The 21,770-nt window shown below is 39.6% G+C and overlaps 1 protein-coding gene across 1 annotated transcript in view; it reads left to right on the forward strand.

The window, feature by feature from the left end:
• PRSS12 (serine protease 12) overlaps positions 1 to 21,770 on the forward strand; it is a 57,756-nt gene that overhangs the window by 11,167 nt on the left and 24,819 nt on the right. Inside the window, exons 2-7 of the mRNA XM_020284472.2 lie at positions 2,558 to 2,696; positions 5,301 to 5,479; positions 8,607 to 8,757; positions 13,469 to 13,647; positions 15,393 to 15,534; positions 18,555 to 18,751. Of these exons, the coding sequence (XP_020140061.2) occupies positions 2,558 to 2,696; positions 5,301 to 5,479; positions 8,607 to 8,757; positions 13,469 to 13,647; positions 15,393 to 15,534; positions 18,555 to 18,751 (987 nt within the window). The remainder of the gene's footprint in view (positions 1 to 2,557; positions 2,697 to 5,300; positions 5,480 to 8,606; positions 8,758 to 13,468; positions 13,648 to 15,392; positions 15,535 to 18,554; positions 18,752 to 21,770) is intronic.

The raw sequence follows: 21,770 nt of genomic DNA on the forward strand, positions 1-21,770 counted from the left end.
TTTCATAGAGTTATATAACATGAAGAAATACTCATCCTAAGTTTAAGGTAGATAGTTTCCTCGAAATACTTTAGAAATTGTTATGGCCGTCAGGACAGGGTGAAAGGCAAACCCTGTCGACACATGGCCAGGAAGGGGTGTGCATATGTGTGTGTGTGAGAGAGAGAGAGACAGAGAGAGAGAGAGCTGGTCCTGTCTGGAATACAACATGGCAGAGAATTCATTAGTTAGTGACATGCAGACTGCTTTTCAGAATTGCAAATATTTGCATGCATTTGCTAAAGGAAAATTGGATGAGCACAGCCTCATTTCTTGCCATGCAGCAGAGACTGCTGGCTGAGCCCAGCACTGCGCTTGGAGCACTTGAGAAAGCGATGGTGTAGCCCCTGGTTGACCTGGAAACCACTTCCGCCTCTGTCATGGCCATTATATTGTCATGTCGTAATGATATTTGGCTCAGCGTTTGTTTTCTCCTTTTCATTTCTAAGTGCCCCAGTCATTTAGATTATATGTGCACATCATGTCTTCCCAAGTGCTTTTTCATTTAGGCTCTATTTTAAATCTTATGATGATCATTTAACGTGCATAAGTACAGTTTTCGTTTGTTTTCATTGCTAGAACTTTCTTCCAACCCTTTGGACATGACTATTTGGTGGTTGGGGGGAAATTAGTAAAGAAATAATACATTAACGTAAATATCTTTTCAAATAATGTTTGCTTGAGGTGAACAAATGAATTCTTTGATGAAAATAAACTGCTGGCATTTGTGATTTGCTTTAGTATTATTTGTGTCTCTGAGTTCAGTTGAACTCTTTAGACGTATTCATTAAAAACGTTGTGTAGCTCTCGCTTTTCCCTGAGCTGGGCAGGGCTTCTTGCTTTGTGTGAACTAAAGAGGTCTAGAATGTATGAATGGTTTGTAGATGATCTGTCATGAATGCCCCATGCTTGTGTTCTTTATTGAATAATCAGGGTTTGGCAGTACTGTACAATGTTTGCCTCTACTTATTATTGCCTTTTGTTTGAATTAAATGAGACTTCGTTTTAGACATGAGAAATAGGTTTTTCTTAAATGCTTACATTTTTTTAAGGATGATGATGTAGAAAATAATAGTGGTGGATGACTAAGCCAGCACAAATGAAATGAATGGATAATCAGTGAAATCTAACATTTTTGGCAAATTATTATAAAGCAATAGACAATAACTTTGAAATGTGCAAATTATGCTAGAATATTTTTGTAGGAGTTCATTTTTTTTTCTTAATTTTTAAATTTCTTTACCTAGGAAATAAATGCCATCGTAGGTGATTTTTAGCTGAATATGATGAAATTCTTAAATTGTCTAAGTTTAATCTATTTCTGCTTAATTGTCCCAATTGCTGTCTCCTAGTGCTCGTGCTACAGCCAGTCCCCATGACAGGAGGAATGTAGGGCCTTGATCTACTTAAGGGATAAGACTTAAAATGTTAGCTTTCCCAGGAGTGCTTGAATTCAAATTTTGGTTCCTTTAAAGACTGAAAAGAATGACTCAGATTGTGGACTTTGGGAAGTCTCAGTGGGGGGGTATGTAAGAGGAGGCAGATTCCAGGGCTGTTCAAATATGCAAACTACCTAATGGCTATTTTTCTAAGACTAACATTAGGCAATATTTTAAAAACTAACATCTTTTTGAAATTATGGACATAATCTTTAGAATTTTTATGACTACTGCTTCAGGTTAAAGAGGAAAACAGCATTTTATTGTTCTTTAGTGGATGAACAAATCCAATAGAAGGAAAATATAACAGACAAGTACAGCTAATTTATAAGCAGGGCATTTCTTTTTGTTTCTGTGTTTCTTATCTATGACCTTGTGTAGAGATAGACAAATGATAAGAACTTCTAATATGATGTAATCTCATATTTGGGATATATGGTCTGATATTAGTCATACTCTTCCACTTTCCATTATAATTGAAAATTATAATGGGATTCTGCCTAGATAAAAAAGAAAGAATAATAGGCCAGGCACGGTGGCTCACGCCTGTAATCCTAGCACTCTGGGAGGCCGAGGCGGGTGGATTGCTCAAGGTCAGGAGTTTGAAACCAGCCTGAGCAAGAGCGAGACCCCGTCTCTACTAAAAATAGAAAGAAATTAATTGGCCAACTAATATATATAGAAAAAATTAGCCAGGCATGGTGGCGCATGCCTGTAGTCCCAGCTACTGGGGAGGCTGAGGCAGGAGGATTGCTTGAGCCCAGGAGTTTGAGGTTGCTGTGAGCTCGGCTGTCGCCATGGCACTCTAGCCTGGGCAACAGAGTGAGACTCTGTCTCCAAAAAAAAAAAAAAAGAAAGAATAATTAGTATTGATATCAGGATGCGAACTGCTGAAGAAAAGAAGAATGTGCTAATTATTCATTTGAAGGAAAAAGCACATGCTGTATACAGTGGAGCCTAAATCATTCTGGCTGGATCTCTCCCTACTTAAGTGTAAAAACCATGTTAACCTAGGACCAGCTCAGAATGTTCATTGTCTATTTGCTATTAAACCATTTTGGGATTCTTTCCCATTTTAGGGTCAGTGCGACTGCGTGGTGGCAAAGATGAGTTTGAAGGCACCGTGGAAGTATACGCAAGTGGAGTCTGGGGCGCCATCTGTGGCAGCCACTGGGATGATTCTGATGCCACAGTCATTTGTCGCCAGCTGCAGCTGGGGTGAGTTCACCCATGCTCGACCAAAGCAGCCTACTAGTATCTGAGAATGAAGCCGAGCACCTGTCATTGCTGTGCGAAGGTTGCATCTTCTTGTATTACTGTCATTTCCCTCATTCTCTCTTTTCACAAAAGAGCTGCAAAGAAAGGGTCCCAAATGGAAGGAATGAATTCTCTCACATGCAAATGCACTTCCATGTCGCTGCCCCTGCTGAACTAGGAAATGGGCAAATGCTAAGTGGGCAGAAGTTTAAAGCATCTTTTGGCCTTTGTTGTTAACAAAATAATTGTTTAGGCCTAGGGTGCAAGTAATTTGATTCCAAGAATTGTAATTATAATAATTAGATAATTATAATTATAATTTCTTAGTAGCCTACACAGCTTTAGGTTGCCGTCATTTGCTATTAGCATTCTATTTTAAGCCATCCACAAATTCTGTTTTTGTGTGTGTGTGTGAAGGGGTGGTGTTTACTCCTGCTCTTACCCCGTGATGGGTAGAGGGTGATGTTCTGGACCTCAGGTTTCTGGGCTGAGGATGACCTGCAGGAGATGGCAGCTTCCATCAGCTCTGGCAGTGTCTGGCCATCCTGAGCTGCTGGCCCAGAACTGGCTCCTGCAGAAACCTAGGCACAGTTTTTGTTGTTTTTTTGTTTTGAGACATTGCCCAGGCTGAAGTGCAGTGGCATCATTATAGCTCACAGCAACCTCAAACTCCTGGGCTCAAGCGATCCTGCCTCAGCCTCCCAAGTAGCTGGGACTACAGGCATGCGCCACCACTGGACCTGCTTAATTTTTTTTGGATTTTTTGTAGAGACGGGGTCTTGCTATGCTGCTTAGGCTGATCTTGAATTCCTGGCCTCATGCTATCCTCCTGCCTCGGCCTCTCAAAGTGCTGGAATTATAAGCCTGAGCCACTGTGCCCAGCGGGTTATTAGTCTTTTGATTGATGAAAGAATGTAAACTATCATTCTGTAAACATAGACTTCAGATAAGCTGGTCCAATTGCTTATACTGTAGCATCGCTTAGTAGTCTTTTTTTTTTTTTTAAGAATTGCACAATAAAAGCAGAGAAACCCAGCTTGATTGCTGTGAAGACACATTCATATTTTTAGATACACTCCACATGTTTACTGTTTGGTTGATGGAAGCTGCAGCATGGAGACCATTGTAGAGATCACCATGTTCATCAGATATGTGTTTAATCTTTTTAAAGTTTAATATCAGTTTGTGCACATCAGAAGTTACCTACACAAATATGTGAATTGATTGAGCTAAAAGCAGAGTCCATCTGCATGTTATTTTGTTGTTAATCACTTTCAAAGTCTTGCTAGCAAATACTATATACAATATAAGGTTTTAAAAATTATAAATCGATTGCCTCCTGATATTATTGTGCTTAGATGTAGTAATAATAATCATTTTGAAAATGCTAGCCTAAGATACTGGAGTCAAAAAGAATCTTCTGACTCCAGTTATAATCTTCTAGCATACAATCTTTTCTCTTTTTTTATTTTGAGACAGAGTCTCACTCTGTTACCCAGGCTAGAGTGCCGTGGCGTCAACCAAGCTCACAGCAACTTCAAACTCCTGGGCTCAAGAAATCCTACTTCCTCAGCCTCCGGAGTTGCTGGGACTATAGGCATGCACCACCATGCCCAGCTAGTTTTTTATATCTATACTTTTAGTTGTCCAGCTAATTTCTTTCTATTTTTTTTTTTTTTTTTGAGACAGAGTCTCGCTTTGTTGCCCAGGCTAGAGTGAGTGCCGTGGCATCAGCCTAGCTCACAGCAACCTCAGACTCCTGGGCTCAAGCAATCCTGCTGCCTCAGCCTCCCGAGTAGCTGGGACTACAGGCATGCTCCACCATGCCCGGCTAATTTTTTTTTTTTTATATATATTAGTTGGCCAATTAATTTCTTTCTATTTCTAGTAGAGACGGGGTCTCGCTCTTGCTCAGGGTGGTTTCGAACTCCTGACCTCGAGCAATCCGCCCGCCTCGGCCTCCCAGAGTGCTAGGATTACAGGCGTGAGCCACCACGCCCGGCCCCTTTCTATTTTTTTAGTAGAGATGGGGTCTTGCTCTTGTTCAGGCTGGTCTTGAACTCCTGAGCTCAAACTATCATCCCGCCTTGGCCTCCCAGAGTGTTAGGATTACAGGCGTGAGCCACTGCACCTGGCCTAGATTTTTCTCTTGAGGTGGAGCCTTAGAGAAACTTGTGGCTTAGAGTGACTTTTAGCTCAGTCCAGAAGGGGATCCATGCCTCACTGGGCCTCATGACACATTTCTTGCACAAAGCCATCTAGACTCCCTTTTTATATCTGCAGTACTCAGCTATTTTCTTCTAAATCAGTGGTAGATAGCAAACATGTACAAATAGTTACTCAAGATTGATAAAAAGATTGCCATGGGTAATCCATCCAAGTTCCCATCTAATGTTTTGATTTCCTTGAAATTTATGTATATCAGTGTGTTTTTCTTTTTTCTTTCTTTCTTTCTTTTCATGCACATCCATCTTTATGGATTTCTTCCATTTTTTAAAATCAAATACTTTGATAAAAATTTTTGCTTGTATTTGATAAACCTAACATCAGTCATTATACTTCCAGAGGAAAAGGAATAGCAAAACAAACCCCGCTTTCTGGACTGGGCCATATCCCCATTTATTGGAGCAATGTCCGTTGCCGAGGAGATGAAGAAAATATACTGCTGTGTGAGAAAGACATCTGGCAGGGTGGGGTGTGTCCTCAGAAGATGGCAGCTGCTGTTACGTGTAGCTTTTCCCATGGTAAAAAAAAAATTTGTTTTGTTGTCTTACTTCCATTGTGGTTTCAACATGATTCCAGATGATAGAAGTGTCTTAGTTAAATCATTTCCTTGAAGAGTTTAAATACAGGCCGGGCGCAGTGGCTCACGCCTGTAATCCTAGCACTCTGGGAGGCCGAGGCGGGCTGATTGCTTGAGGTCAGGAGTTCGAAACCAGCCTGAGCAAGAGCGAGACCCCGTCTCTACTATAAATAGAAAGAAATTAATTTGGCCAACTGATATATACAGAAAAAATTAGCCGGGCATGGTGGCGCATGCCTGTAGTCCCAGCTACTCGGGAGGCTGAGGCAGAAGGATCACTCGAGCCCAGGAGTTTGAGGTTGCTGTGAGCTAGGCTGACGCCACGGCACTCACTCTAGCCTGGGCATCAAAGCGAGACTCTGTCTCAAAAAATAAAAAAAGGAAAAAAAAAAGAGTTTAAATACAGAAACAAGGCTGAATCGAAATACTCTACTGTCTAATTAAAAATTCTTCAATATGAGTACATCTAGCAATTTGAAACCTATTTTGCTTTTCAAATAGCATCTCATTTTAAACATATTTTCTGTTGTATATACTTTGCTTACAGAAATGTCCTACACTCTATATCAAACACTTATTTTAGTAATGGAAAATCATGATGAAATCAAGATGGAAAATCGCCTTGAAACCAAATATAAAAGATAGCAACTATACTGAGATATTGTCGTTTTGTGTAATGTAATACGATCATGGCATCAGTGTTCCCCTTGGGGTTGTAGATATCACCTTCCCTAAAAATAGAGCTTCTTCCAAGCTCCTTACATTGGGCATGTGATAATTATCAGTATGCAGGTATGCATGTGGTTATATCAGCTTAAGGAGTGCAGGAACAGCTGCCTTTTAAGATGGCGAATGGGTTTCCTGGGTACCATCTAAAGGAAAATAAACATCATAACTTGTGAGAATTATATTACCATCATTTAGCCTTGTGTATTAAACTTGTCTTTATCCTTTTACAAGTTGTAAGTGCTAGTGATATAAGTAAATTATATTACAAGTATCAGAATATGAACGTATATGCAAATACTCAGTAATCTGAATCTCTGCTACTACAAAACACAAGTATGATACTGGAATGTAAGTGTGAATATCCAAATGCCATTTACTGACAGCCATGTGCACTGTGGAGAATTAGAAGCATATTTCATGTGGATAAATGATTAGCACTCAGCACAAAGTACAACTAGAGCAGGTGCCTGCCTGGCCTGTTTGCTTTGACCCTATTACGTCTTTTATTCCAATAAGATGAGGCTGCCTCACTGTTTCCCAAACACATCCTCCTTTGTGCTTCTGTGCTTTTGTTCATACTGTTCAACTGGCCTCAACACACATCCCCCAACTCTTGACTTCCCAAATCCCATCCATCCACTTTGGCCCTCTTCAGAAACCTGCTGTTTTACAAGAGATTCTTTAACTACCCCAAACTGTGAGGAAGGTCTCTTGCTTCTGAACCACTGTAGGGTTTCCCTGATAATCTCGTGGCTGTACTCATTTTATTGTTAGGCACTAAGCCCGAGTTCAGGTCTGTCCGGCACCCCCTCGAATGCCCTGTGGCCCCGACTGTAACATCCTAGTCTAATATCTGCTGGTTAAAAAGAATGGATGAGTGGATGTTGCTAATTATTTTTCCTTGTCTGAGAGACTCTTTCCAGATTTTTTGCATCACTTGCCAATCCAGGCAGCCAAGGAATATTTACTACACGCCTTCTCTGTGCCAGGTGCCTGAGAGACACGGGTGGAAGGGAAGACATCCGTCCTCATCGTAGCCAAGAGGAGAGGGTCAATTGACATGTAGACAATAAATCAATGACAGTCTTACATAAAAGTAAATATTCTGAGGAAGACAAAATGAGGCAGTGTTGTAGAAAGTGCCAGAGAGGGGTGTTTCGGCCAGAGCAAGCCTCCTGAAGAAGGGACACTCGGGGTTGAGAGCTGAGTGACAGAGGAAGGCAGACCTGTGGGGACGCTGTTCCAAGCAGAAGGCAGGGCAGGCCCAAAGCCCTGAGGTGGGACCAGCGTGGAGAGTTCTCTGGACGGAAGGAAGAGGCCACTGTGGCTGTAGCCCAGGGAATGAGGCCACCGAGTGCAGGCGAAGTTCTCGGACCCACAGGGCTAGGCCAGGGCATGGTAGACGGTGGGGATGTCACACTTGGGGTGGTTCTTACCAGCCGAAATGAGAATAAACTGATTCCCGCCCAGGTGGAGTTCCAGTCATGTTTCTGAGAGGTGCTGGCCATGATGTTCACCAACTTGTCATAATGACTTGGGGACTAACTTTGACGTGATTTCTACAAATATAAAACTAAGTCTGTACTGGAAACAAATGTCATAGACACAAGTGCCATTCATAATAATTACATGTTGGTAATACTCAACTTACCATAAATAAAAACATCAGTGTAATCCTAGCACTCTGGGAGGCTCAGGCGGGCAGATTGCTCGAGGTCAGGAGTTCGAAACCAGCCTGAGCAAGAGCGAGACCCCGTCTCTACTAGAAATAAAAAGAAATTAATTGGCCAACTAATATATATAGAAAAAATTAGCCAGGCTTGGTGGTGCATGCCTGTAGTCCCAGCTACTCAGGAGGCTGAGGCAGGAGGATTGCCTGAGCCCAGGAGTTTGAGGTTGCTGTGAGCTAGGCTGATGCCATGGCACTCACTCTAGCCTGGGCAACAAAGGGAGACTGTCTCTAAATAAATAAATAAATAAAAAATAAAACCATCAGTGTCACCACCATAATACTATAAAAATCAAATGTGTTCCCAGCAATCTGCAGCTTTGAGTGTGTCTTTTCTGGTTTCGGAGGTTGCTGGGGAAAAGTGAATTTAGTCTGTTTCCTCTGAGAGCTGTTTGCGTGAATGTCATTCATTTTGGAGTGTTTTCATTGGTCAAGATTACGATAAGCTATCAGACATGCATGTGCATGTCCGTGTCACTGCTGTGTGCCTTCATAAATATTACCTGATCATTGAGCATGGTAAAAGAATCGAATGTGCGCAATCTTATCAATCCGTGTAAATGCACAGGTTTAACTCGTTTTTTTTTTTTTTTAACTCCGCCCCGCACAGGCCCCGCGTTCCCTGCGGTCCGCCTGGCTGGCGGGAGCAGCGCCCGGGAAGGGCGGGTGGAGCTGTACCGCGCCGGGCAGTGGGGGACCGTCTGCGACGACCAGTGGGACGACGCAGACGCGGAAGTGATCTGCAGGCAGCTGGGCCTCAGGTTTGCTTTTACTGCTCTTGCTCTGTTTTGTTTCGTTTGCATTTTGGAATCTGTTATTTCCATACCCAAAGGCAGGTGCTGTCTGTTTCAATTTCACGTTTCCCTGCACGGGTAGGAAAAGCCACGTTTTGATCTTTGTGCTGGGCTGTAGGCTCCGCGTGTGCTCTGTGGGCCTCACCTGCCTGTGTGTGAATTAGGTTGATTTTTATGTCACTAAGAATGTAAACTCTTACTACTGCTTTTCATTAGTAGTCTTCACAGGTAGTGTGACCAGCGCTGTCGCCTGTAGCAACTTAATGAAAGTGGTGTGATGAACACTACTAGATGTTAGCTCTTAACTGATGGTAGCTCCTGGTCTCCAAATACTGCCTAAACCTTTGAACTCCCCTTCCTTGTGTGTTACGCATGTGCTTAGCACATAGGATGTTTATTAACGTGCAAAGGAAATAATTCCCATGCAGAGTGTGGGAAGGAAGCCGTGCAGTGAAGACAGCAGTATGAACATCAGCCTTCCATTCTGCCTCGGTTGTGATTGTTCTGGAATATTACGCTATAATTTCAGATCTTCTAATCCCTTTCTTTAGTGATTCTCAACGTTGCTATAAGAAGCTTAAAACGTTTGTCTAAAATTATATCAGGGGATCTTTTGAAAGTTAACATTTCACTTCAAATTCTTTTTTTTTTTTTGAGACAGAGTCTCATTTTGTTGCCCAAGCCAGAGTGAGTGCAATGGTGTCAGCCTAGCTCACAGCAACCTCAAACTCCTGGGCTCAAGTGATCCTACTGCCTCAGCCTCCCAAGTAGCTGGGACTACAGGCATGCGCCACCATGCCCGGCTAATTTTTTCTATATATATTAGTTGGCCAATTAATTTCTATTTATAGTAGAGACGGGGTCTCGCTCTTGCTCAGGCTAGTTTCGAACTCCTGACCTCAAGCAATCTGTCTGCCTCGGCCTCCCAGAGTGCTAGGATTACAGGCGTGAGCCACCGCGCCCGGCCTTCACTTCAAATTTTAAAAATATTTCATTTAGCACACAGCGGGGTGAGTGATGGGGAAGCCTTTTGGGATTAAATCTTCTTTGTGTATCGTTTTGTCCAGTTAGCCATAATCCTGGACACTGGGCCATGATTTTAAACCTTGAACCATTTATACTCAATTTTTTTTGCAGTTGTTTTTACAATTGGCTGTCCTGTTTTTCAAAACTCTGTTTATATTGAACTTTAGATTTTAAAGTAAAATATAGACATTTTACCATTTTATCTCTAAGTACTTCAGTATGCATCTCTTAAAAATAAGAACCCCGTCCTACATAGCCAAATCATCATTATCATAGTTAATAACTGGTAATCATTCTTAACATTGTCTAATATTCTATCCTATTCAATTTTTAATAGTTGCCCCCACAATATCCTTGAAAGATGGTTTGTCTGAAGCAGAGTTTAGTCCAGGACAGGCAGTACATCTGAGTGCTGTGTCCCTGAGTCTCTTTGACTCTGGAGTGGCCTCTTTTCTCTGCTATAGCACTGACTTGTTGAAGAGAACAGGCCAGTTTTTCCAGAGAATGTTCCAACTTCGGAATTCTCATCATTTATCCTTCCTAGTGTCATTTAGTTTATTCCTCTGGTTCTTGTGATTCTTGAAATAGAGTTTAGGTCCAAAGGCTTGAAGATGAGGGCAAGCATTTGGCTAGCAGTCATCACAGGTGACGTGTTCTCATTGTGCATCTCATCAGCGGTCACAGAATAGCTGGTTTTCCCTACACGTGAGGCTAAGATTGAGCACTGGGTTCAGGTGACAATAGCCCGATTCTTCACTGTAAAGTTGCATTTTCCCTCTGTAACTGAGTCTAGGGTCTAACTACTCATTTGTAGTTCATGCATGGGGCAGGAAGAAGCATGACAAATCCTCTGTCAACAGGTTTTACCATAATTACTGGCATTGTTTACTGGTGTGATCATTTTCTTTGGACTAGTCAGGAATAGGGCCACTCAGTTCTTTTTGAGGAAACTGTAATTAATCATTAAGTTTCTGAGACTAGATTTTTTTTTAAGTGTTCTGACTGGGTATCAATCGCAGGACCAATTTTCTTAAACTTCCCATGTGTTGGTGTTGTAGTTAGCATAGCATAAGATTGTGAGAGCAACCTGAGATTGAGTCCTACTTTTGGAGTTAAGAAAAGCAACAGAACATCTTAGTCTCAGTTTTCTCATCTGTAACATACTTCCTAATTTATAGAGTTTTGTGTCTACAGAGCAGTTAGCTTACATAGTAAGTCTACCATATACATTGGATAGCAAGGGGAATCTAATTAGGTAATGTTATATATATATATATTTTTTTGAGACAGAGTCTCACTTTGTTGCCCAGGCTAGAGTGAGTGCTGTGGCGTCAGCCTAGCTCACTGCAACCTCAAACTCCTGGGCTCAAGCAATCCTCCTGCCTCAGCCTCCCAAGTAGCTGGGACTACAGGCATGAGCCACCATGCCCGGCTAATTTTTTTTTCTATATATATTAGTTGGCCAATTAATTTGTTTTTTATTTCTAGTAGAGACGGGGTCTCGCTCTTGCTCAGGCTGGTTTCGAACTCCTGACCTCGAGCAATCCGCCCGCCTCGGCCTCCCAGAGTGCTAGGATTACAGGCGTGAACCACTGCGCCCAGCCAGTAATGTTATATTTTAAAATGTTATCACACGTATAAAGTGAACTGAGCATTTGATGGTGAGATCATAAAACACTATTCAGAACTTCTATTTAGTTATCTATAGCTATGAATTTTACATTTTATTTATTTTTTTTTTGAATTTTACATTTTAAAAACACTCCAAGTGTATATATGTGTATTTACTGAGTTATCAATTATTTGTGAAGGGGTATGCTAATTGTTTTTCATATGAGTTACTAGGAAACCTATGTCTTTGCCAAAAATATGAAGAATTTAACAGTATAGTAATAACATATTTAATATTACCAGTGGCAATATGGAATATTCTAAGTTTAAGCTGTAAGGCATTTTTATTATTAATATGTTTCTGTGGGAAAAAGCTTTTGTTGCTTAGAAAGATGCATAGAAACTTTAAATGACACTGAATATTAGTTACATGTATAGTTATTGAAGTGATTCTAAAAATCCATGTTGTAATGCAGACTTCTTTCTTTAGTGACAAAGATTTTTTTTAACTTATAGAAGTAGTTCTTAAACAAAGGCCATGTTGACAACAATAGTCAGTTACACAGAATATAGAGATGGAATCACAAGGAGGCACATGTATGGGTTAAGCAAAGTGTTAACATCTTTTTCAAGCACTAGCTCATTGCTCTTTCTTGTACGAGGAGATTCATGTTTGGAAAAGTGGTTAAAAGGAAAAATATCCCTAAATATACAAGGGAGTAGAGATCCTCCACAAAGCCCTTGGAACAACTAGCAGCCCAGCTTTGTAGAGATTTGTTTTTATCCTAAGTACTCTGATGCTCTGAGCTGACATGGTTCGTTTGCCTTTCTTGCACTTGATTTTATAGTTCTTTCGTAAGTGTGCATTAAAGAGTAATCTGCAACTCTTCTCCCTCTTTCTATAATCTGTCTTGCTCATTTATTTAAAGGCTAAGTACTTTCAGATGAAATAGTTTTTTAATGACACATGGTTGACATCAGAGCGTAATTGTTGCTTGTCTCAATGTATGCTTTGTTCTTAAGCAAATTTCATCTCAGTCTTATTTGCTTTGTTGAATTCCCAGAGGGCAGCTACATCATGCCTCCCTGGAATAGTGCTTACAATTTCTCTGTGCGATGCTGTCTTTGTTGACCCTCATCTTTTAATGTTGTCTGTGTATTTTGGTAGCTGGCAAGCTTCCTAGATGCAAAAGGAATTATTGTACTTAAGATACTTAAATTTGATTAACTCAGAACTTGGAGAAAGATAAGGAGCAGGAAAGAAGGCAGCCAGATGTTAGAAAATTAGATAACTTGAGAATACATATATGCCCAGTGAAGTTTCAGGTGGAGACATTTTAATTAGAATTCCTTTTTGTTTGCTTAATATTAAAAGCATTTCCCCGTGTCTTTAAAGAACTCTTAAAAGCTGGCTTAGTCCTGTGACATCATATTTTATTGTGTGCATGTGCCATAATTTACATAGGAATTTAAAAATTTTCGACACTTCTTTCCCCTGAGGTTTTTTTGGGCTATAAAATGATCATGTAGAACCATATTATTGAGTAGTCAGAATATATTTTTTTCTGGTATAAATTGCTCTTTAAAAATATTTTTTCTCATTTATTTTACTGTTCATGGAAATAAAAAAATATATTTTATAAACTTTACAATACAGATAGCTTGGTATATGGAATTCTTGAGCAGGAAAGAGACTTTATTTGATAGGTAAGGAAGTTAGGCCCACTAGAAGGAGGGGAGGCTGGGAGAAATGGTCTTTATTCCAGATAGCCATTGTCCTCCTAAAAATCTGAGGTTCCATTATTAATGGACAAAAGGAGGGTAAAGATTGGCGAATCCCTAGCGATCTTTAAAACGTGTATAATGGCTGAAAATATGAAGAACAACAAACACACAAACAAAAAAGAAACAAACAGAAAGTCGTGCATGACCTTTGAAGTGAATTGATAAGTAGGGATGAATAACTTTGCTTTTACCAGGGGCCAAAGAAATATGTCAGACCAGCTTTTGATGTCTAATCCGGAATCCTGTGTTCCTGCAGTGGCATCGCCAAAGCCTGGAGTCAGGCGTATTTTGGAGAAGGTTCTGGCCCCATCGTGCTGGATGAAGTACGCTGTACTGGGAACGAGCTTTCCATTGAACAGTGTCCAAAGAGTTCCTGGGGCGAGCACAACTGTGGCCACAAAGAAGATGCTGGAGTGTCCTGTACCCCACTAACAGGTGAGGATTTCACCCCATTAATACACCTGCCCCCATGGCCGTTTGGGTTAGCCACAGTGTCCCTTATCCTCAGTTTAGATAATGTCCCAAAATGAGCATACAAGTAAATCCTCCATATAAAACTAAAAAAAAAAAAAAAAATTAGCACAAATTATATATTATAATACTACCTCCTTATTCACAGATATTTCTGAACTGTTCAATTTAAGGCTATACAGTCCTGTAAAACTTGATCAGGAAACATGACTTTGTTGCGATGTAGTACTCAATAATCCAAATCAGTGTGCACTGATAAAGTTCAGATATTAGGTGTAAAAGTTATGTCTTTAGTTCATTCGTCTATTAACTTGTCTTGACTCTCAGAATGTGTTTAATGTGTTTATAGCTGGTAAAACTGCAGTCATGCGATTGCTGGTTAAAGCATACTATTAAGGAAATCAAGTGAACTTTGCTGTGCTCAGTTTTTAGACTCTTCCAGATTGTAGCGTGACTGTCAAAGCATGTCAGTTGTTAGAAGAAGGGTGTGTCTGAGTGCAGATTGGTGTGTGTGTGTGTGTGTGTGTGTGTGTGTGTGTGAGAGAGAGAGAGAGAGAGAGAGAGAGAAAGAGATTACATGTTGGGGGTGAGAAGAAGGAAATGGACAGTCAAGAGAAGTTGAGCTATCACAAATCCATTGTTTTTATGGTAAAAAGAACTTGAATAAAAATTTTTTTGTTTAAATCTTTCTTTAATAAAAAAATAACTTCTTAGAGCCTACAAAATACTAAATTATATTTTTATTGATAATTCTCTGCATGCTTTTGTTTTTATTAGCAGATTAACACATTGATGTTCAATAAAAATAGATAATTTATGCCAGATTTTAAACCAGAGCACTTCATCTTCTTGAGCCACAATTTCCCCCTCTTTCAAATGAAGATAGTCTTTGAGCATTGCTGTAATGGTCTGATGAGGTAATACTCATCACATGCTTTGTAGATAGTAGAGTGTTATGTTCATAAATGGTTCTGTTGCTAAGAGACCTTTATTTGCTTTAAATGATCCCAGAGATTCATGAGAAGTATGAGTTTTACCCAAGATTATTTATGTGTTTGATAGGAGGGGTATTCGGATTATTTTGGATGGAAAATGGCTTTTAAATCTATGCTTTTGGAATTTAAATTTATTGTACTACATACCTGTTTAGAAGCTCTTTTAATTATTCAGTTAATAAGATTCCAATTCAGATCTGTGTCATCAATAAAAGAACAAAGGCAAGCTGTGCGTTCCAGTTTTTATAATTCATGAATGCCTAAGGAGTAATAAATGCGTTGACATGACAGATTGCCCTTCATCCAGAATAGTTTCTTCTGTCTTCTTCTTTTAATATTTTTGATTTGCAGTTAAAATTTTGACCTATTTCCAAGTTAATATGTTTTCTTACTTTTTAAATTGAAATGACCCATGCTGCTTAGATTTTAGAGACTGATGTTATAGAAAATTTCACACATATTTAGTCCAGAAAAATTTAGATAGATAGTTTGGAATTATGTCAGAATGTATTTTTCTACTCAGAGAATAGGAGTACATATAAAGAGGAACAGTGTCAAACTTCAGAATCAATCCAGTAACCCCTGGTCCCTGAGCACAGATGTGATACAAGTTTAACAAAAGGCCTAGCGGGAGGCCTGCATCTGAAATGACAGTGCCGTTTTGCTTGTTTTTGAGAGTTGATTTGCTTAGTCTGTGTGTCCTTCTCATCACAGATGGGGCCATCAGACTCGCAGGTGGGAAGGGCAGCCACGAGGGCCGCTTGGAGGTGTATTACAGGGGACAGTGGGGCACAGTCTGCGACGACGGCTGGACCGAGCTGAATACATACGTGGTTTGTCGCCAGCTGGGATTTAAGTAAGGTTCCTTGGTATGAGGCAGCTAAATGCCAAACTATGTCTTTAAAAATGTTATCGCATAATCTCTATTGTAATTTCCATAGTACTAAAAATACATATTCACTATCATCTTTCTTTTTTTTTTTTTTTTGAGATAGAGTCTCACTGTGTTGCCCAGGTTAGAGTGCCATGGTGTCAGCCTAGCTCACAGTAACCTCAAACTCTTGGCCTCAAGCAATCCTCCTGCCTCAGCCTCCCGAGTAGCTGGGACTACAGGCATGCGCCACCATGCCCACCTAATTTTTTTTTTTTTCTGTATATATTTTTAGTTGGCCAGCTAATTTCTTTTTATTTTTTAGTAGAGATGGGGGTCTCTCGCTCTTGCTCAGGCTGGTCTCGAACTCCTGACCTTGAGTGATCTGCCCACCTTGGCCTCCCAGAGTGCTAGGATTACAGGCGTGAGTTGCCATGCCTGGCCTCGCTACCATCTTTCTACTTATCTAACTATAAAAGGAAGCACAATAGTGAAAACCACGACAGTTTCTGAGGTGATGAATAACCATCTCTTGCTGTTTATCTCATGTACCTTTCCCGCTGCCACACCTCTTCTGGAATAATTGGTTGAAGCCGGGGTGACTTCTGTGTCTCTTTGTGTCTCTTCCAGTGAGACTGCTCCATTTTATTCTCACGCTTCACTGCCATTGCATGTCGTTAGTTTTGACATCATCGTGTCTTAATATTGCAGAGAAGTCTGGCGTCAAATGCTTCAGTATTACATTATTCCCTTTCTCAGAATGTGATGATAATTAGCACTTTTGTTTGAGAAAAACAGCCCTCTTGTTATGAGATGCCCTTTAGCACTCGCCTCTGCCCTCACTCTCGTAAAAGCTAAGTGTCACACACAATGCATTCCAAGTATGTCCACGTAACTGCAAATGGTGCCTTTCAGTTAAATATTGAATGAATGTCCACTCTTTCTTGTCTTTCATGTTTCTGTGTCATGCTTGAAGGAATTGTCTCGTGCTTGAAAAAAATTGGCAAAATTATTTCATTTCACCTTGAGATAGAGCTATTTGCAAATAGTCATTAAATCTTCAAAATATACCTTCATTCAAGCTAGGCAAAGCTGTGTTTAAATGTATAGTTTAAAATTTATAAAAGTAATAGAAAACAGAGAGAGTGTGGAAAAGAAAGAAAATGAAGAACACCATCTATAATTTTTTATTCTTACACCATCATTATAATTTGTGTGTATAACTTTATATCAGCTCTAGTAGTGGACATGTAATTTTTATATCCATATTTTTTACCTTTATGTTGCTATGTAGCCATAATTTTTAATAACAATATCTGTAGAATGTTCATACCATAACTTATTTAATATTTACCTTAATTTTTCCTGTTATAATAATGCTATCATGAAGATATAAATGCACGTAATTGTCCTATGTCTTGAATTTTCTTGGGCAGAGCAGTTATAATTATTGGGTAAAGTGTATTGACATTTAATTAATGACAATTACTTAATATGTATCCTTTTGTTTAAGTATATCTCTATTTGACTGTTAACTAAACCCCAATTTCACAGATTTAGAGAGTCATAAATCCTATTGTTTACTATTTATTTTCATATTTTTCTTTATTAATGAATACAAATGGATGACTTTAATTTTTTTCCCACATTTTATTTAGTTTCACAAATCCATTCAGTTTTTTTTGTATACACAATAGTATATAAACTTACTGGTTCTAAAAATGCTCTCAATAATGTATGTTAAAAGTTTTAAGTGACTGTGTTAGAGGGTAGTAAAAGCATGTGCTACATTTAGTTTAGAGAGGAATTTTTGAAAAATACTTTTTTGGGGCATGAGAAAAAGTGTAAACTTTAGGTTTCATGTACAAATGTGATCCCAAAATAAAATGACTTCCTGTTGTATGTTGTAGGATTGATAAAGACAGATGATAATCAGATTGGGCATTTCATGTAAAAATGGTGAAAAACGATAACAATGTGGGATTTAGGTGAATTACTTTTCTAATAAAGGCTTAATTTGTCAGAAAATAGGAAGAAGCCTTAGAATGGTCTATTAAATGTTTCATCATTTTAATTTAGTAAAATGTTCATCTTGCTAAATAAAGTTAACAAATACTTGTACAGAAAAAAATTAAGAAAACTCATGGCAGGTAGAAAGATCTCTTTATATTCTTAGCACAGAAATAATAAGAACATGAAGTCAGGAAAATGATGGACATAAAATTTATGAGCAAGAGTTGGATTTCACAGACTGAACTGAAAGGCACCTTAAAGATCCTTAAGCTCAGTGATTTCTGGAGGTTTGGATTTTATGGAACAAAAGAAAACAAAATTGGGGGGAGAATGAAAGGGTGTAGACTGACTTAATTACCAACTTTATGTTGTAGATCTTTACTATTTCTGCAATATATATATATATATTTTATATTTAGTTTTTTGGTAGTACAATGTTATAAATAAAGTCAGCTTGAACACAAATATAACTTATACAAAGTTGAGTTTATATAATCTTATGAAAAGCTAAAAACATTGTAATTCTGATTTTAATGGGCTAAAATTCAAATTTCATGATGGATTAGGAGAAGAGGTTAGCAAGGAGGCCTGGAGAAGCTGATGGAATCAGATGAGCTGATGGAATCAGATGAGCTCAGTGTTCTCAGTTTCTGGTCCACAGTGTGACTTCTATGGTCAGGAATTTGAGGTTTCTCCCTTTGTCTGCATTCTCTTTGATTGGCGGGTTAAATTGTAGACAAAACACAAGAATGGATGGGGAAAGAGGATTAGTTATTCATCAGTTGCCCACTGAAATAATAAAAAATTGTTAAGGTGACCAGCATGTGTGATGGAGCAAACATAGCTCTTAGAACTCTGTCCCCAAGGCAGCAAAAGAACAGATACTTACCGTCTGAAGTCATGACACTTAATCAGGTTGTTTGTTTTGTGTGCTCTGGTTCCTTGAAGCAAGCGACAGCCGTCCATGTGCAGTGTTTGTTTTACTGCCACAGGTATGGTAAACAGGCCCCTGCAAACCACTTTCAAGAAAGCACAGGTCCCATATGGCTGGACGACGTCAGCTGCTCAGGAAAGGACACCAGCTTCCTCCAGTGTTCCAGGAAGCAGTGGGGAAGGCACGACTGCAGCCACCGCGAAGATGTTGGTGTCGCCTGCTACCCGGGCAGCGACGGGCACAGACTCTCTCTGGGTGAGCACTGGCTGCAGCCTCTCAAGCATCCATAAGTCAGTGGCCACTGACCCCACCTGCTGGTCCAGAACGTGAAATGGCGTTTTTTTGTCTATTTCCCTTAACTGTCTGTTTTTCTCTGCATAAAAATTACTAAAAATCAATCTTTTGAATCTCTCCACCAACTATGAAATTTCTACCCCTAAATTTGGGTTTCTTTACTTAGAAGTCAAAGTTTCTAGAATGTTTATGATCCCATGCATATGAGATATAGACTAAAGAAGCTGTGATCTCCATTCCCCTACTCCTTGGTCACCTGTTCTGTTTTTTATTTACCTTGAATTCTAATGAAATATGTGGGATAGGATTAAAAAAAAAGAAATTCTGGGGCCGGGCACAGTGGCTCACGCCTGTAATCCTAACACTCTGGGAGGCCAAGGCGGGCGGATTGCTCGAGGTCAGGAGTTCGAAACCAGCCTGAACAAGAGCAAGACCCCATCTGTACTATAAATAGAAAGAAATTAATTGGCCAACTAATATATATAGAAAAAATTAGCTGGGCATGGTGGCACATGCCTATAGTCCCAGCTACTCAGGAGGCTGAGGCAGAAGGATCGCTGGAGCCCAGGAGTTTGAGGTTGCTGTGAGCTAGGCTGATGCCACGGCACTCACTCTAGCCTGGGCAACAAAGCAAGACTCTGTCTCAAAAAAACCCACAAAAAACAAAAAACAAATTCTGTCTCCCTCCCACCCTGACTCTGCCCTGTGTCTAATGATTCTGTTCTTTTCTAATCCCGAGGTCTTGTCACTGGCTTTCCATGGCTCTCTCGAGATTGCTGGGGGAAGAGGGGGGCTTCTGAGTGGATTCCTTGGAGTTAATAGCCCACTCATCTTTCTAAGATGCTCTTGTATTCCAGAAACCCATCAGAGACCTTTGCTACTCCCAAATTACAATTGTTTTTTTAGATTTGTAGTTGGATAAAAGGTAACTAGCTCCTCTAACAGTTTTGAAATAATTATGGATACAGAACTTTTTATAAGCAAAGAGCAATTAAACATTCTTGACAGATTCTTAATGTCTAATAAGTAGGGCAAAATAAATACCACTGGAAAATACAGAAGGAAGCATTCGAAAGACTTTCCAGAAATGCTATCATAGCTCTGTTATATATTCTGTTATATATCTACACATGCATTCGTGTGTGTGTGTGTGTGTGTGTGTGTGTATGTGTGTATAGATGTTAAAATGCCATAGGTTGTCTTTTAGCCTCAGGATCGAACCAACCCCTCTTGTATCCATTTGTTTTGGGACTGTGAAACTGAAATCTTTTTTTTTTTTGAGACAGAGTCTCGCTTTTTTTTGCCCAGGCTAGAATGAGTGCCGTGGCATCAGCCTAGCTCACGGCAACCTCAAACTGCTGGGCTCAAGCAATCCTGCTGCCTCAGCCTCCCAAGTAGCTGGGACTACAGGCATGCGCCACCATGCCCGGCTAATTTTTTCTACATATATTAGTTGGCCAATTAATTTCCATTTATAGTAGAGACGGAGTCTCGCTCTTGCTCAGGCTGGTTTTGAACTCCTGACTTTGAGCAATCCGCCCGCCTCGGCCTCCCAGAGTGCTAGGATTACAGGCGTGAGCCACTGCGCCTGGTCAAAGCTGAAATCTTCACATTATAAAATAACAAAACTTGTTGAATCCCACAGTATAAAGCATATTGCATACTTTAAGTTCGTCAAAGGCATGGTTGATTCCTCGTTGTACTCTAAACGGTGAGATCGTGGTGACTCACTGCACTAATCTAGCATTATATCAAGTAGAAATACAAATTTTTAGTCTATCCCTTTCAGGTTATATTTCCAATTCTCTTTCTTTTCATTTGTTCTCCTTGCCCCTTGCCCCATTCTTCTTATGACCCCCCAGGATTATGTGATGAATGATTTCGTGTGGCTGGGGAGAAAGAGCCTGTTTGCTAGACAGGGACCCTCTCAAACCCAGACAGCAAGTATTAGGATCGCTGGGGGATCAATCCAGACGTGCTCCATTGCCACATCCAGTGACAAAATATCATGTAATCTGAGTTCTCTGAAGGCCTGTGTTGTTAAATATATTGAATGCTTAGGACAGCTGATCTTTTCAGTTCCCCTGAAAATCTTTTCAATTCTAGGACTCTAAATGTATTTTTTAAAAATTTAAAAAGCTGAGGGTGATAACTATGAATAAAATATGTGATCACTATTATGAATCTCTTTGGTTCTATTCTAATCTCAGTAATGTGTCTATTAACTAAAGTCATTTGTCCAAAGAACATGATGTCTGAGCCAAATATCCTTTCGGGATATAATCATGTTACCATTTATTCATTCAAATAGATCATTACTTTCCCACTTATTAAAAAATACTGTGTATTTAAAAGATAAACCTAGAGAAGGCGGTCATGGCTTGCTGATACAAATAACAGCATTTAAGAAACAATAGAGGTTTTTACTACTTTGGCACGACGATATTGAGCTGCTGGACTGTTGCTGTATTCAGCTAGTTAAAGGAGAACTTCTGCACTTGAACTTTAAATGTGAATGAAACTTGTGTCAAGATTAGTTTTAGCCCTATAGACACTCTTTTTGGTCTGCGGTAGGTGGAATACTCAAAAGTAAGATTCTAAGTCAGTAAAAGTGATTCTGGTAAGAATGCAGTTGATGCCTGTGTGGGTGAGGGGCAGTTTCTGGGGAGTAAATAGGTGGACTTCTCACTTGAACATGACACTGATTCTCAACTTCAGAGTATTAAGCCCTAGCAAAGATTTCTTTCCCAGTGAGGTTGCCTCTTACTCCATTTTGCAGTATAAAATTAGACTTTAAATTTGTATTTATGCTATATTTTGTTTTTTTCTAGGAGATAGTATTATTTTCTGAAAATAGTGTATTATATCAATGTTACAGGAAAAATTAAAGAAAACTGCTAGAAATCAATTTGCTAGAGGTCACTTTCTCAACTTTTAAATCTGAGTAATTTTTACCACTTAAAAGTCCCTTGGAACCAGT

The sequence above is a fragment of the Microcebus murinus genome, chromosome 27 (assembly GCF_040939455.1).
Source record: "Microcebus murinus isolate Inina chromosome 27, M.murinus_Inina_mat1.0, whole genome shotgun sequence".
Classification (NCBI taxonomy): Eukaryota; Metazoa; Chordata; class Mammalia; order Primates; family Cheirogaleidae; genus Microcebus; species Microcebus murinus.